At 40.2% G+C, this 15,666-nt stretch overlaps 1 protein-coding gene and 1 long non-coding RNA gene across 4 annotated transcripts in view; one reads left to right on the forward strand and one right to left on the reverse strand.

Moving 5' to 3' along the window:
* Positions 1-3,475, reverse strand: part of STAM2 (signal transducing adaptor molecule 2) — a 45,806-nt gene extending 42,331 nt beyond the window's left edge. For all 3 annotated transcript variants that reach the window (XM_078070791.1, XM_078070789.1, XM_036074677.2), the window contains exon 1: positions 3,304-3,475. In XM_078070791.1, coding sequence (XP_077926917.1) covers positions 3,304-3,343 — 40 coding nt within the window. In that variant the 5' untranslated portion in view covers positions 3,344-3,475. The remainder of the gene's footprint in view (positions 1-3,303) is intronic.
* Positions 3,476-3,712: 237 nt separating this feature from the next.
* Positions 3,713-7,383, forward strand: LOC144381612 (uncharacterized). The gene is made up of 4 exons (XR_013447141.1): positions 3,713-4,225; positions 4,503-4,564; positions 5,979-6,098; positions 6,859-7,383. It is a non-coding gene; the product is annotated as an uncharacterized LOC144381612 (long non-coding RNA).
* Positions 7,384-15,666: the final 8,283 nt, after the last annotated feature.

A 15,666-nucleotide genomic window follows, 5' to 3' on the forward strand; every position in this document is an offset into this window, starting at 1 on the left:
AATCTAAGTAAGCTTAGAACTAATTATTATTATAAGGAATAAAACATTTACTTTTAATTATCAACATCATCAGTTCACAGGAAACAAAAATATAAATTACAATGCCTTTTCTCTTAAATGCTAAAACAGCATAAAAGAAATTCCCTTTTATGATTATAGCACTCTGATCATAAGCCCATATGAAAGAACAAGGTCCAAAAACAGCTAAGGCTATGAAAATGAAGAAAAACAAAACAGGGGAGCTTGCCCAAGGCCACACTGACATTTAAATGTGGTATTGGTGGCAGAATAGACAGAGAACAGTGTAGAAGGACCAAAAGCAGAGACACAGGCTTCATATAAGGAATGTACTGTATGAAAGAGTGTTCCAAAATCACGGGGAAAGGACAATTCAGTAAGTAGTGATAAGACAATAAATTACTGTCTACTATAGCTGATTATCCAATCAAATTCCTCCTCAGACCCTACACAAAGATCAAGTCCAGGTGGATTAAAGACCTAACTGTGAAAATCAAAACTCTAAAAATCTTTCAGAAAAAAATATGACAAGATCCTTATAACCTCAGGGTAGAGAAGGCTTAAAATAAGAAAAATGAAATCAAGAAAGACAGTACCAATGAATTAAAACTTAAATTTTCTTGGAGTGCCTGGGTGGCTCACTTGGTTAAGCATCTGCCTCTGGCTCAGGTCATGGTCTCTCAGTCCTGGGATGGAGTCCCACTTCGGGCTCTCTGCTCAGCAGGGAGTCTGTTTCTCCCTCTCCCCCTCCCCGCCCCCATTCGTGCATGCTCTCTCTCTCTCTCTCAAATGAGTAAATAAAGTCTTTCTAAAAATCCTAAATTTTCTTAATAAAAGACATCAGAAAATAAAAAGCAACAAACTGAGACACATATTTGCAATTCACACAACCAACAAGAGATTAGTAGAGAATGTATAAGGAACTCTAAAATTCAGTATGACAAAATAATCCAACAGAATAGTAAGTAAAAGTAACAAGCAGGTAATTTTTTTTTTTTTTTTTTTTTTAAAGATTTTATTTATTTATTCATGAGAGAGAGAGAGAGGCAGAGGCAGAGGGAGAAGCAGGGTCCCCGCGGAGCAGGGAGCCCGATGCGGGACTCGATCCCAGGACCCTGGGATCATGACCTGAGCCGAAGGCAGACGCTTAACCGACTGAGCCACCCAGGCATCCCAACAAGCAGGTAATTTACAGAAAAAGAAAACAAAATAACCATGAAATATGTGAAAAGATGCTCAACTTTACTAGCAATGAAGCTGAAATGAAAACACTGCCCTATTTCACACCCATCAACTTGGAATAGATTTAAAAATATGACAACACCCAGGGTTTGTAAGGATGTGGAACAAGAAAGAACTTCACTGCCACTGTTGGTGGGAGTAAAATCTTCCACATGCACTTGGAAAGACAATTCTGCACTAATATTTTGCAAGTCTGCACTATCTGTATTTTTTTTAAGGATTTTATTTATTTATTTGAGAGAGAATGAGAGAGAGAGAACACATGAGAGGGGGGAGGGTCAGAGAAGCAGACTCCCTGCTGAGCAGGGAGCCGATGAAGGAATTTACTTCAAGATATAATCCCTAGAGAATCTCTCACTCACGTAAACAAGAAAACATGAGTAAGAACTTTCACTGCACTGTTGTCTATAGCAAAAACCTGGAAAAAACTTCATGTCCATCAATAGAAGAATGAACAAATAATGTGGTATATCCATACAGTGGAATACCACACACAACTGTTAAAATTAATGAACTAAATCTACAAATATGACAGAAATAATTCACAAAAATGCTGAATGACAAGATACAAATGACAAATGACAACTTGCTTTCTCTGTAAAGATACTGACATTATCCTCTCTCTCTCTCTCTCTCTCCTCCTTTCTTGACAGCAATTCTGCCTGCAGGAAGATGACTTTTTTTTTTAAAGATTTTATTTATTTATTTGAGAGAGAGAGCAGTAGGGAGGGGCAGAGAGAGAGGAAGAAGCAGACTCCCCACTGAGTGGGGAGCCTGATGCAGGGCTGGAACCTAGGACCTGGAAATCATGACCTGAGCTGAAGGCCCATGCGACTGAGCCACTCAGGTGTCCCCCATTCACATGTCTAAAAGAAGTTATTGGTGGGGGGCACCTGGGTGGCTCAGTTCGTTGAACATCTGACTCTTGCTTTCAGCTCAGGTCATGATCGCAGAGTCATGAGATCGAGGTTGTGTTGGGCGCAGAGCCTACTTGAGATATTCTCTCCTGCACTCCCCTTAAGGAAAAGATGAAGAAGAAAAAGAAGTAGTAGTAGTAGTAGTAGTTGTTGTTGTTGTTACTGGTGGGCCTCAATCAAACTTGACCTTTTATCCTCAAACTGTCTTTTGGATAGTGACTTCAATCATACTTGAACTACCAAGTCCTTGAAGCTGTGATTGGTGGCACTGCCAATGAAATAATCTATACACCGCAGTGTTTTCTGTTTGAACAGCAGTGCCTCCTTTCCTAGAGTAATATTAAACTGTGATCCACTAAGCCACACTGGGACCTTAGGAGTCACTGGGGGGAAGGCCAGTTTATTTTACTGTTCTTCTAGTGCCCAAAATAAGTTCTCATATCCTATCATCTTTCTTTTCATTCAACAGTCACTAAAAACATCGCTCTTACAACTCCAACAAATAAGACAGTAGTTGTTCTAAACTATTTTGAGATCCTAGGGCTTTCCTTTTCATACCCTAAGACAAAACATCTCGGAGCACTTGCGCCATCCATGGATAGAGAGTAACACTTCGAACCTTTGTAGATAAATTCTGAAGCTGTGCTATCAGAGCTTGGACGCGTTTGTAGAGGACCGAGGTGAAATAGTGCTTTCCTATTGAATGGAGGCAAGTCGAGGTCTCTAGTGTTGGGCTGCCTCAGACAGCAGGGTCTTTCCACCGCTGCATCATCTACAAGTTGAGGGAGGGAGTGGTGGTGAACCAATTGTAGACGGAGCAGGAAGTTTTTATCATCAACTCCGCAATTGCTTACTTGGTCCAGTCCCCAGCGAGCCACAGGCTCTTCCCTATTCCGGCGCTCGGCGAGGGAAAAAAATCTTCTTTCGGGGACTCCAACCTCAGGTGTACAAGAGACACGCCCCAGGCCGCTAGCGACGCGTCAAGGTAGCCCCCTGAAAAATCCGGGCGGCGAGGCAGAGGCGCCGCCCCCTTCTCTCCCTTTGCTTGGCTTTCCAGTCCCCGGAGTCGCCGCCGCCCACTTTCTAGCAAAACAAACAGCGGCCCGAGCCCATGCCCAGCACTTACCCACGTCTTGCTCGAAGGGGTTAGCGGTGAACAGAGGCATCTTTCCGTCGCCTGAACCCTAATCGCTGCGGTCTGGCTGTGGGGCGGCGGCTGCTCCAGGCTGGGTGACCCACGGCCGCCGCTTCCTAGACGGCTCCGCTCCGACCGCGTCCTCGCACTTCCGCCACCGCACCTGCCCGGCTCCCGCCTGACGGGCCAGCTCCGGGTCCGCACTCCACCCCCGCGCTCCGGCCTAACTCTCTTCCCGGAACGAGCTCCCGCCGGCGTGCGTACCCTTTCAGCGCTCCTATCGCCGCCGCCTCCCCGGAAAAGGCAGCAGCCATTGTCCCAGGCTTCCGTTGGGGGGAGGGGGGTGTCAGGCGGCCGCCGCGGCCACCTTTCCATCGCTAGGACCCCGGCAAGCCACGGAGCAGGGGACCTTCGGGGCCGGAAGTTGTCGCGCCTAGAACTGGGCGACCCTAGAGGCCCGGAAGCCGCCTTGCGGGCGGCGACACTGAAGGGGCGTGGTCGTGCGGCGTTTTCCGAGTTCAGAGGATCTCGTGCTCGCTCATTTAATTCGTTCCTAAGATGCAGTCTGATCCCTCGAGGGCAGACTAGTGGCTGCGTTTGCGTCACAGTCCGGTTGCCCTGGAAACGGATGGAGCCTCGGCGTCTAACCCCTGTTGGAATAACCACCCTGGAAAGCAGCGGCCGAAGTAACTATAGCTCTGTGGGGATTCCCTAACTTTTCGCCCTGAAAACACTGCTTGACTCTGGGAATCCAAAGACGAATGAGGCACACACTTCCTGCCTTCAAGCTGCTGACAGTTCTTTAGGGCCAGTGTATAGCATGCGCAAGACAGTGTATTAGAATCCTGATAGGGGCCACAAATCAAATTTCCGTAGGAGCCAGCCAGTTATTTAAGTGAATAGAAAAGTGCAGGTGCGCTTCCCAACCAGAAATTCCCTATCCCTCTTTTTTTTTTTAAGTTTAAATGCATTTTATTTTTAGACAACCTACATGACATGTCTTTTTTTTTTTTTACAATGCCTCTGCTCCAAATAAATCAGGGTCAAAACAAATGAAGAGCTCAAGATGCCATCAGTCCCATCTGTCTTAAGTCCTATCCCTCTTAACCCTGTCCCCTGCTTGCTCTATCTATAGCATTTATCACTTCCTAATATGTAATTTACTTATGTTTTCTGTCCCTCCTCTTTAGCATATAAACTCCATGACCAGTTTTGTTCATTGCTTTATCCCCAGCATCCAGAAGAGTGTCTGGCAAGTAATGGGTGCTCAATAAATATTTTTCCAATGTAGTTGTGACTATCCAACTGAACAACACATATCCAAAGATGGCGGCTGCTAGTAAACTTTAGTCATTTGTTGAAGTGTGGGCCCTACTAGAACTTAAAATTTTTCAATGATTTTTAAGTGTTAAGAATTATTTCCACATTTTGACAACGGGCCAAATAAAAGCATTTACAACCAGAGAACCCTTACACATGAAATAGTTCAGAAAGGTGGTTGCATGTTCTATAAACTTGGTGCACAAATAAGAAAGATTTGCAGGTGAAGGGAGCTGGTTTTCAAAAAAAAACACCGAACCTAGGATGTTAAAGATATGTTTAGAAACTTTCTAGGATTAAGACTTAGAGTTGGAATGGAAAATAAGACTAGATAAAGAGGAAACAGATTGGGAAGAGCCTTCAAAAGCTAAGATGGTTTAATTTTAGCATGTAAGGCCCTAAATACTCATTTAAAGATTTTTTTTTTTTTTTTTTGACGGAGAGAGAGAGAGAGAGAGACAAGAGAGAGGGAACACAAGCAGGGGGAGTGGGAGAGGAAAGCAGGCTTCCCGCTGAGCAGAGAGCCTGATGTGGGGCTCGAATCCCAGGACCCTGGGATCATGACCTGAGCTGAAGGCAGACGCTTAACAGCTGAGCCACCCAGGCGCCCCTCATTTAAAGAATTTGAGCAGCAGAGTAACATACTAAAAAAAAGTATCTGGATGGTAATCTGACATCAGCATGCACCATGTATCTGAAGTAGCAGAATCTCACAGAACAGTTTAGCAGGTTATTGCAGCACTTGAAAGCCATTAGAAGAGATATTGTAGAAGAGCTTGTACTAAGAACAAAGGGCTGAGGATTAGCCTTTGGAAAGCATTCACATTTTAAAGACACTTCTCACCTTGAATGGCAAGCATACTCAAGAATCTATAGGTATTTACCTTTCTCTGTGTGTACCCAGTCTCCTGGTGAGTTCCTTAAATTAGCAAATTTCTAAATAGTAACTAAGAGCCAGACTCTGTGTTAGAAACAAGAGGAGACAAAGATTGTTCATTGCAACTTCACCTGATGAAGTTATTGAAGAATTAAAAGATATGTCACTGACAGCTCACAAATTCTGCTGTGTTAAAGAAATGCAACTTCTACATTTTTCTGTGATATAACCTCTTTTGTGCCCCTATAACAGGGGATCCCTGGTAACAGAAAATAATCTTATCAATTTCAGTTCAATTCAGTTCTTTAGGGTTTTCTTGGTTATTTTGGATTTACACTCAACAGATCTAGAATATCCTTACCTCAGAGCACATTCCCTGAACATATACCAAGATCCATCCCCAGCCAGGTGTGTTCTTCCAATTCTGCCAGTGCATGTTTGGTGAACAATCTTTTTTATTCCAAAACAGGGACAGTGCTCCTCCAGTAAGGCCATGATGAAAGTTGACTCTCGTTATTGGTCTAGAAACACTGGAGATAGTTGTGGCAAATCTTAAGGGAATCTAGCATCTTGGAAGGCATCTTCTCAGGTGAGATTTCTGCATGGTTTTCAAAGGGAGGTCACTATCCCATAGCAAGGGCAAGTGACCCTAGATCTCAGGGTCTCATTATTCTCCCTTCCAGGCCCTGACTTTAGTTTAGGAGACAAGCTATGGGTTATGAATTCAACCTTCTAAATTCTGCTACTCTCACAGTTGGATCCTGAGTTTGATTTTTTTTTTTTTAAACTACAATCTGTCCCTGTGGCTATAATAAATAAAATGCTTGCATTCTCTCACTCGCTCTCTCTCGTTTTTTTCTTTGTGTTTCAGTTTAGATGATCTCTCTCCCTCTCTCTCTTTCTGATGAATGGTATATGAATGGTATAGTCTTTTTTATGAATTTCCAAAGCATTTTGTTTGAGTGTTACTTTTTTTTAAATTTGTTATTAACATATAATGTATTATTTGTTTCAAGGGTACAGGTCTGTGATTCATCAGTCTCACACAATTCATAGCGCTCACTATAGTACATACCCTCCCCAATGTCCATCACCCAGCCACCCCATCCCTCCTGAGTGTTACTTTTTTAATAATTTTTTTTATTTTGGAATAATTTTAGATTTACAAAGATAGTATAGAGAGTTCTCATTTACCCCTCACCCTGTTTCTCCCATTGTTAAGATCTTACAGTTCCATGATACATTTGTCAAAGCTAAAACACCAACATTGGCTCATTGCCATTAACTAAACTCCAAACTTTATTTGGATTTTACCAATGTTTACATTAATGTCCTCTTTTTTTCCCCAGGATCCAATCCAGCTGTGTCAAGGTTCCCCGAGGCCACCCCCAAGTTTAATGATTTGCCAGGACTCAGGAATCAGCATTTGGTCATCCTCATGACTATGATTTATTACAATGAAAGGCTACAAAACAAAATCAGCAAAGAGAAATGGTACCTGGGGTAAGTCCAGAAGTACAAGCTTCCAAGAGTCCCCTCTCAGTGGAGTCACACAGGACATGTTTAATTTCTTTAGCAATAAGTTGTGATAACCAGAAATATTGTCTGCCCATAAGCTCATTGCACATTCAATGCCTAGGATTTTTATTAAGGACTAGTCACACAGGTACCCTCTAGCTAACAAGCACCCAAATTTCTAGACTCTCAGAAGGAAAGCAGGTGTTCACCATAAACTGTATTATTTGTACAAACAGTTTAGGCACCATGAGCCATGCTTACAAGGGAATTGTGGGAACTCTCCCAAAATCTAAGTTCCCAGACACCAGTCAAGGGCCAACCTTGCAAGCAGACCTTTCCAAGGATAGCAATCTCAAGACTGCTTTGTTAACTCTTTCTTTTTTAAGATTTTATTTATTTGTCAGAGAGAGAGAGAGAGAGAGAGAGCACAAGCAGGGGGAGGGGCAGAGGGAGAGGGAGAAGCAGACTCCCTTGCTGAGCAAGGAACCCACTGCGGGGCTTGATCCCAGGACCCTGGGATCAAGACCTGAGCCAAAGGCAGACGCCCAACTGACTAAGCCACCCAGGAATCCCTGTTAATTCTTTTCTGCATACCAGGGTAGCACATTTCATTTTGTTGTCATGTGTCCCTAGTCTTCTCTGATTCGTGGCAATTTCTTAGTCTTGTTTTTCATGACCTTGATAGCCTTGAGGAGTGCTGATCAGATATCCTATAGACTGTCCCCGAATCTAGGTTTGTCTGATGACTTTTTCATGCTTAGATGGGTGTTATGGGGTTTTGGAAAGAATACCTCTGAGGTGAGGTGTCCTCACCACATTACTGTAGGGGGTACATGATATTCACATGATTTCTGCAGATGGTAACTGTTCAGCACTTCAAAATGTACCATTTGCCAAGTTCTTCCATTTTATAGTTAATATTTTTCCCTTTCCCTACTCTAAGGAAGCAGGTTACTGAGTCTAGGCCATCCTCAAAGGAAAGGGAGGGAATTAAGCTTTACCTTCCATGTCCCTTTGATGTGCCCCTATTCTTTTTTTTTTTTTTGAGCATTTCTTTACTTTCTGGTACCACAATGCTTCAGTCTCACCTTGTATTTTCTCTGTCTCAGTCTTAAATCAAACATTTCTCAAAGGAACCCTGGTTCTGAAAGTCTCTTTAAAGGCTGCCATAGATGATTTCTAGCTTTCATGATATGCCTTGAGTAGATAGCTGGGTAACATGAGCTTGTCCTTTCCTTCCTGTAGCACATTAATAATAATTAAAAAAAACCAACCAACTCCACATTTCTTATAATTGTCCTTATCTTTCTCAAATGCTGGAGCTATTATAAAAGCCAGTGCATGGCCTTCTACCTATACTTTTCCCTAATGTACCATGGTCTTAGTAATTGTGATGGTACAGAAGTAGTTTTCAAATTTGGCATGCATCAGAACCAGTGGGAGGGCTTGTTAAAAACACAAATTGCTGGACCCCACTCCATAGTTTCTGATTTAGTAAGTCTTTTGCAGAACACAACCTAACCCCTAACTGGTCAAATGTAAAACCTCCCACTACAGACCTATTTCCTTCAGTTTTTTTTTTACTAAGCATATCATGTCTGGCTTTCAACCAATGATTACAAGGCATACTGAAAGACAAAAACGAACATGAAACAGTAGAAAGAGCAAGCATCATAACCAGACTCAGATATGGCAGAGATGTTAGACGTTTCTTAAAGTCACAGATTCTTCAGCCATGTCCAGTACATTGATGAACTCATTAAAAATATTCTTCATTTCCTTTACAGTATTTTTGATATTTAGTATTTCCTCTTGATTCTTTCCTAGGGTTTCCATCTCTCTGCTTACATTACCCATTTGATCTTTTTTTAAAAAATTGAAGTATAGGGACGCCTGGGTGGCTCAGTCGTTAAGCATCTGCCTTCGGCTCGGGTCATGATCCCAGGGTCTTGGGATCGAGCCCCTCATGGGGCTTCCTGCTCGGTGGGAAGCCCGCCTCTCCCTCTCCAACTCCCCCTGCTTCTGTTCCCTCTCTCGCTGTCTCTCTCTGCCAAAATAAATAAATAAAATCTTTAAAAAAAAAAATTGAAGTATAGATGACATATTATATTAGGTTTAGGTGTACATACAGCGATTTGACAATTATAGTTGACCCTTTGAATAACCTGGATTGGGGTGCTACCCCCTGCACAGTCAAAAATCCACATATAACTTTTGATTCCCCAAAAACTTAGCTACTAATTGCCTACTGTTGACCAAAAGCTTTAACAATAACATAAACAGTTAACACATATTTTATATTTTATATGTATTATGTACTGTATTCTTGCAATAAAGCTAGAGAAAAGAAAATGCTATTAATAAAATCATAAAGAAAAGGGTCACCTGGGTGGCCCAGTTGGTTAAGCATCTGCCTTCAGCTCAGGTCATGGTCCCAGTATCCTGAGATTGAGCCCCATATCAGGCTCCCTGCTCAGCAGGGAGTCTGCTTTTCCCTCTGCCTCTCCCCACCTGGCTTGTGCTCTCTCTCTCTCACTTACTGTCTTTCTCTCAAATAAATAAATAAAATCATTACAAAAATAAAAAAAATCATAAAGAAAATACATTTACAGTACCGTAAAGAAGTCTGCATGTAAGTGGAACCATGCAGTTCAACGCATGTTGTTCAAGGATCAACTGTATATCCATTACAAAATGCTCACTGCTGTAAGTGTAGTTACCATCTAATTTCCCATCTGTTCTTGCATGTTATACACTTTTTCCCTTAGCACCTTTAGCATATTAATATAATTAATTTAAATTCTGGTATCATAATTCTAATATCCCTGCCATAGTTGAGTTTAGTTCTGATGCCTGTTTATCTAGCTAGGGTTTAGGCTGTGTTTACTGTTTGCTGTAACTGTAGGTATCAGAGACTAAATTTCCTCTGATGTCCTTGTTTTTGTGTCCCCTATTATCTTTAGGTTCCTGACAGAATCAGGAGTTTTATGTATGTATGTATGTATGTATGTATGTATGTATGTATGTATGTATAATTGACATACAACATTATATTAGTTTGAGGTATACAATATAATGATTACACATTGTGTACATTGCAAAATAATCACCACAATAAATCTAGTTAACATCTGTCACCATACAAAGTTACAACATTTTTTCTTGTGATGAGACATATTTTAAGATTTGCTTTCTTTGTAATTTTCAAATTTACAATATAATATTATTGATTATAGTCATCATGCTGTATAGTACATCCCTGTGACTTACTTATTGTATAACTGGAATTTTGTACCTCTTGATCCCTTTCAACTACCTGCCTGCCCCCTGCAACTACCAATCAATCTATTCTCTGAGTTTTGTTTTGTATATTTGTTTGTTTTGATTTTTTAGATCCCATGTTTAAACGAAATCTGTGGTATTTGTCTTTTCTGTCTGACGTATTTCACTTAGCATAATACCCTCCAGGTCCATCCATGTTGTCACAAATGGCAAGATTTCATTCTTTTTCTGGCTGAGTAGTATTCCATTGTGTGTGTGTGTGTATATATATATATATATATATAACACACATATATATATATAATGATATTAACCACTTATCAGATATATCCTTTGCAATTATCTTCTCCCATATAGTAGGCTACCTTTCTATTTTGTTGATGGTTTCCTTTACTGTGCAGAAGCTTTTTAGTTCAATTCAGTCCCATTTGTTTATTTTTGCTTTTGTTGCCATTGCCTTTAGAGTCAGATCCAAAAAATATCACCAAGAGTGACATCAAGGAGCATACTGCCTATGTTTTCTTATAGTAGTTTTATGGTTTCTGGTCTTACATTCAAGTCTTTAATCCATTTTGGTAAATTTTTGTGTATGGTGTAAGATAGTGGTCCAGTTTCATTCTTTTGCATGTGGATGTCCAATTTTCCCAATACCATTTATTGATGAGATGGTCCTTTTCCCATTGTATATTCTTACGTCTTTTGTCATAAATTAATTGACCATATACGCTTGGGTTTATTTCTGTGCTCTTTAGTCTATTACGTTGATCTATACATCTGCTTTTATGCTAATACCATAGTGTTTTGATACTATAGCTTTGTAATATAGTTTGAAATCAAGACTTCTTTTTTTTTTTTTAAGTAGGCTCTATACCCATTGTAGAGTCCAACGCGAGGCTTGTACTCATGACCCTGAGATCAAGACCTGAGCTGAGATCAGGAGTCAGACACTCAACCACCTGAGTGGTTTTGTTTTGTTTTTGAGAGACTTCTTTTTTTTTTCTAAGATTTTATTTATTTGAGAGAGAGAGAGAGTATGAGCAAGGAGGAGGGGCAGAGGGAGAGGGAGAAGCAGACTCCCAGCTGAGTAGGGAAACCCAATGTGGGGCTCGATCCCAGGACCCTGAAATCATGACCTAAGCCAAAGGCAGATGCTTAACCGACTGAACCACCCAGGCACCCCAAAAGACTTCTTAAATAAGGTCTGAGGTATGTAGTTATTTCCATTGTAGTCCACTGTTTTATTGGAGCCCTCTTCATGTGAGGTGTTGGGGGAGGACACTTCTATAGTCCTATGATTAGGTCTCAATCTTTATTGAGCTTGTGCCTCTGGGCTATGACCTTCACACACGCTTTACAGCTTTGCCCTTTCCCCTCTAGGTGAGACAGGAAGGCTAGAGGGTGTTTGGGTATTTCCTGTCCCCCCAGTTGGTTAGGCTTTTGTAAAACCCTAGTTGGTTAGGCTCTCATAAAATAGTTTCTCTTGAGGTCAGACTTTGTTACAAAGAGAATGCTCGAGGCTTATTTCAGAATGGCTACATGTCCCCTCCCCTAGCCAGAAGCACCAAGGGATTTTCTCAGATTTTCACTGTGGGCACATGGTAGGCATCTTGGAGGTAACACTCACAAAGATGTGTGGTCCCCCTATTGCTTGGTTCCTTCTTAAATTTTTAACCCTCAGATTTGTCCACACTGAGCTTCCAGCAATTTATCAATTACAGATTAGCTTTTCCTACCCCAGCACTGGTTTTCCTAATTTCTCCTCCAGTAAGTTGTGATTCTTTATATCTGCCTGTCCCCAATTTTGAGGCCAGGTGTTTACCTTGTGACCTCAGTTCTCTAATGGATCTAAGAAGAATTGCTGATTTTCAATTCAGCTTTTTTTTCCCTTGTCATGTGGATGGGAGTGACAATTTCTGTGTTTTTTTTTAAAGTTTTTTATTTTAATTCCAGTATAGTTATCATAGAGTGTTACCCTAGTTTCAGGTGTACAACATAGTGATTCAACAGTTCCATGCATTACTCAGTGCTCATCAAGATTAGTGTATTCTTTTTTTTTTTTCAATTTTATTATGTTATGTTAATCACCATACATTACATCATTAGTTTTTGATGTATTGTTCCATGATTCATTGTTTGCATATAACACCCAGTGCTCCATTCAGTACGTGCCCTCTTTAATACCCATCACCAGGCTAACCCATCCCCCCACCCCCCAGGATTAGTGTATTCTTAATCCCCTTCACCTACTTCACCCACCTCCCCTCTGGTAACCATCAGTTTGTTCTCTATAGTTAAGAGTCAGTTTCTCGGTTTCTCTCTCTCTCTTTATCCTTTGCTATGTTTCTTAAATTTCTTAAATTCCACATATAAATGAAATCATTTGTCTTTCTCTGACTGACTGATTTCACTTAGTGTTATACTGTCTAGATCCACCTGCGTTGTTGCAAATAGCAAGATTTAATTCTATTTTATGGCTGAATAATATTCCATTGTATATATATACCACATCTTATTTATCCATTCATCTACTGATGGACATTTGAGCTGCTTCCATAATTTGGCTATTGTAAATAATACTGCAATAAACAGGGGTGCATGTATTCCTTCAAATTAGTGTTTTTGTACTTTTTGGGTAAATACCAGTGTGATTACTGGATCATAGGGTGGTTCTATTTTTAACTTTTTTTTTTCTTTTTAAGATTTTATTTATTTATTTGACAGAGAGAGAGATAGCGAGAGCAGGAACACAAGCAGGGGGAATGGGAGAGGGAGAAGCAGGCTTCTTGCCGAGCAGGGAGCCCCATGTGGGACTGGATCCCAGGACCCTGGGATCATGACCTGAGCCGAAGGCAGACGCTTAATGACTGAGCCACCCAGGCACCCTATTTTTAACTTTTTGAAGAATCTTCATGCTGTTTTCCATAATGCTGCACCAGTTTGCATTCCCACAAACAATACACTAGGGTTCCTTTTTTTCCACATTCTTGCCCACACTTGTTGTTTCTTCTGTTTTTCATTTTAGCCATTCTGATGGGTGTCAGGGGATATTTCATTGTGGTTTTGATTTGCATTTTCCTGATTATGAGTGATGTTGAGCATCTTTTCTTGTCTATATTGGCCACCTATATGTCTTCTTTGGAGAAATGTCCATGTCTTCTGCCCATTTTTAAACTGGATTATTTGGTTTTTTGTGTGTTGAGTTGTATCACTTTTCTACGTATTTTGGATACTAACCCTTTATCAGATATGTCATTTGTAAATATATTCTCCCATTCAGTAGGCTGCCTTTTAGTTTTGTTGATTGTTTTCTTTGCTGTGCAGAAGCTTTTTATTTCGATGTAGTCCCAATAGCTTATTTTTGCTTTTGTTTTCCTTGCCTCAGGAGACATATGTAGAAAACTGTTGTTAAAGTCGATGTCAGAGAAATTACTGCCTATGTTTTCTTCTAGGATTTTTATGGTTTCAGGTCTCACATTTATGTCTTTAATCTATTTTTATTTTATTTTTGAGTATGGTGTAAGAAAGTGGTCCAGTTTTATTCTTTTGCATATAGCTGCCCAGTTTTCCCAATATCATTTGTTGAAGAGATTATCTTTTTTCCTACCGCATATTCTTTCCTCCTTTGCTGAAGATTAATTGACCAAATAATTGTGGGTTTATTTCTGGGTTTTCTATTCTGTTCTATTGATCTATGTGTCTATCTTTGTGCTAATACTGTACTGTTTTGATTACTACATCTATATAATGTAACTTGAAGTCTGGAATTGTGATACCTCCAGTTTTTTCTTTTTCAAGATTGCTTTGGCTATTCAGGGCCTTTTGTGGTTCCATACAAATTTTAGGATTGTTTGTTTGAGTTCTATGAGAAACACTGTTGGTGTCTTGATAGGGATTGCATTAAAGTGTAGATTGCTTTGGACAGTATAGACATCTTAACAATATTTGTTCTTCCAATCCATAAGCATGGAATTTCTTTCCATTTCTTTGTGTCATCTTCAATTTCTTTCATCATTGTTTTATAGCTTTCAGAATACAAGTCTTTCACTTCTTTGGTTAAGTTTTTTCCTAGGCATTTTATTATTTTTGGTGGAATTGCAAATGAGAGTGTTTTCTTAATTTCACTTTCTGCTGCTTCATTATTAGTGTGTGGAAATACAACAAATTTCTGAACAAAGATTTTGTGTCCTGCAGCTTTACTGAATTCCCTTATCAGTTCTAGTAGTTTTTTGGTGGAGTCTTTAGGGTTTTCTATATGTAGTATCATGTCATCTCCAAACAGTGAAAGTTTTACTTCTTCCTTAACAACTTGAATGCCTTCTTTTTTTTTTTTTTTTTTTTTTTTTTGGTCTGACTGCTGTGGCTAGGACTTCCAGTACTGTGTTGAAGAAAAATGAATAAAAATGGTGAGAGTGAACATCCTTATCTTGTTCCTGACCTTAGGAGAAAGCTCTCAGTTTTTACCCATGGAGTATGATGTTTACTGTGGGTTTTTCATAGATAGCCTTTATTATGTTGAGGTATGCCTCCTCTAAATCTACTTTGTTGAGGGTTTTGTTTGTTTGTTTTGTTAAGTAAGCTCTATTTCCAAATGTGGGGCTTGAATTCAAGAGGCCAAGATCAAGAGTCACATGCTCTACCAACTGAACCAGCCAGGCGCCCCCTGTTGAGGGTTTTTATAAATCATGAATTGATGTACTTTGTCAAGTGCTTTTTCTGCATCTATTAAAATGATGATATCATTTTTATCCTTTTTTTAAAAAAAGATTTTATTTACTTTATTTGACAGAGAGAGAGACAGTGAGAGAGGGAACACAAGCAGGGGGAATGGGAGAGGGAGAAGCAGGCTTCCCGCTGAGCAAGGAGCCCAACGCGGGGCTTGATCCCAGGACCCCAGGATCATGACCTGAGCCGAAGGCAGATGCTTAATGACTGAGCCACCCAGGCACCCCATCCTTTCTTTTATTGATGAGATGTATCACGTTGATTGATTTGAGAATATTGAACCAAACTTTCATCCTGTGAATAAATTCCACTTGATTGTGGGGAATGATTTTTTAAATGTATTGTTGGATTTAGTTTGCTAGTAGTTTGTTGAGGATGTTTACATTTATGTTCATCAGAGATATTGGCATGTGGTGTCTTTATCTGGTTTTGGTAACAAGGTAATTCTGGCCTCATAGAATGAATTTGGAAGCTTTCCTTCTTCTGTTTTTTGGAATAGTTCAAAAACAATAGTTTTCTTCTTTCTTTTTTAAATGTTTGATAGAATTCACCTGTGAAGCAGTCTGTCCTAGACTTCTGTTTGTTGGGAGTTTTTTGATTACTGATTCAATTTCATTGCTGATGTCTGTTCAAAT

This window comes from Halichoerus grypus, chromosome 4, assembly GCF_964656455.1.
Source record: "Halichoerus grypus chromosome 4, mHalGry1.hap1.1, whole genome shotgun sequence".
Taxonomy (NCBI): domain Eukaryota; kingdom Metazoa; phylum Chordata; class Mammalia; order Carnivora; family Phocidae; genus Halichoerus; species Halichoerus grypus.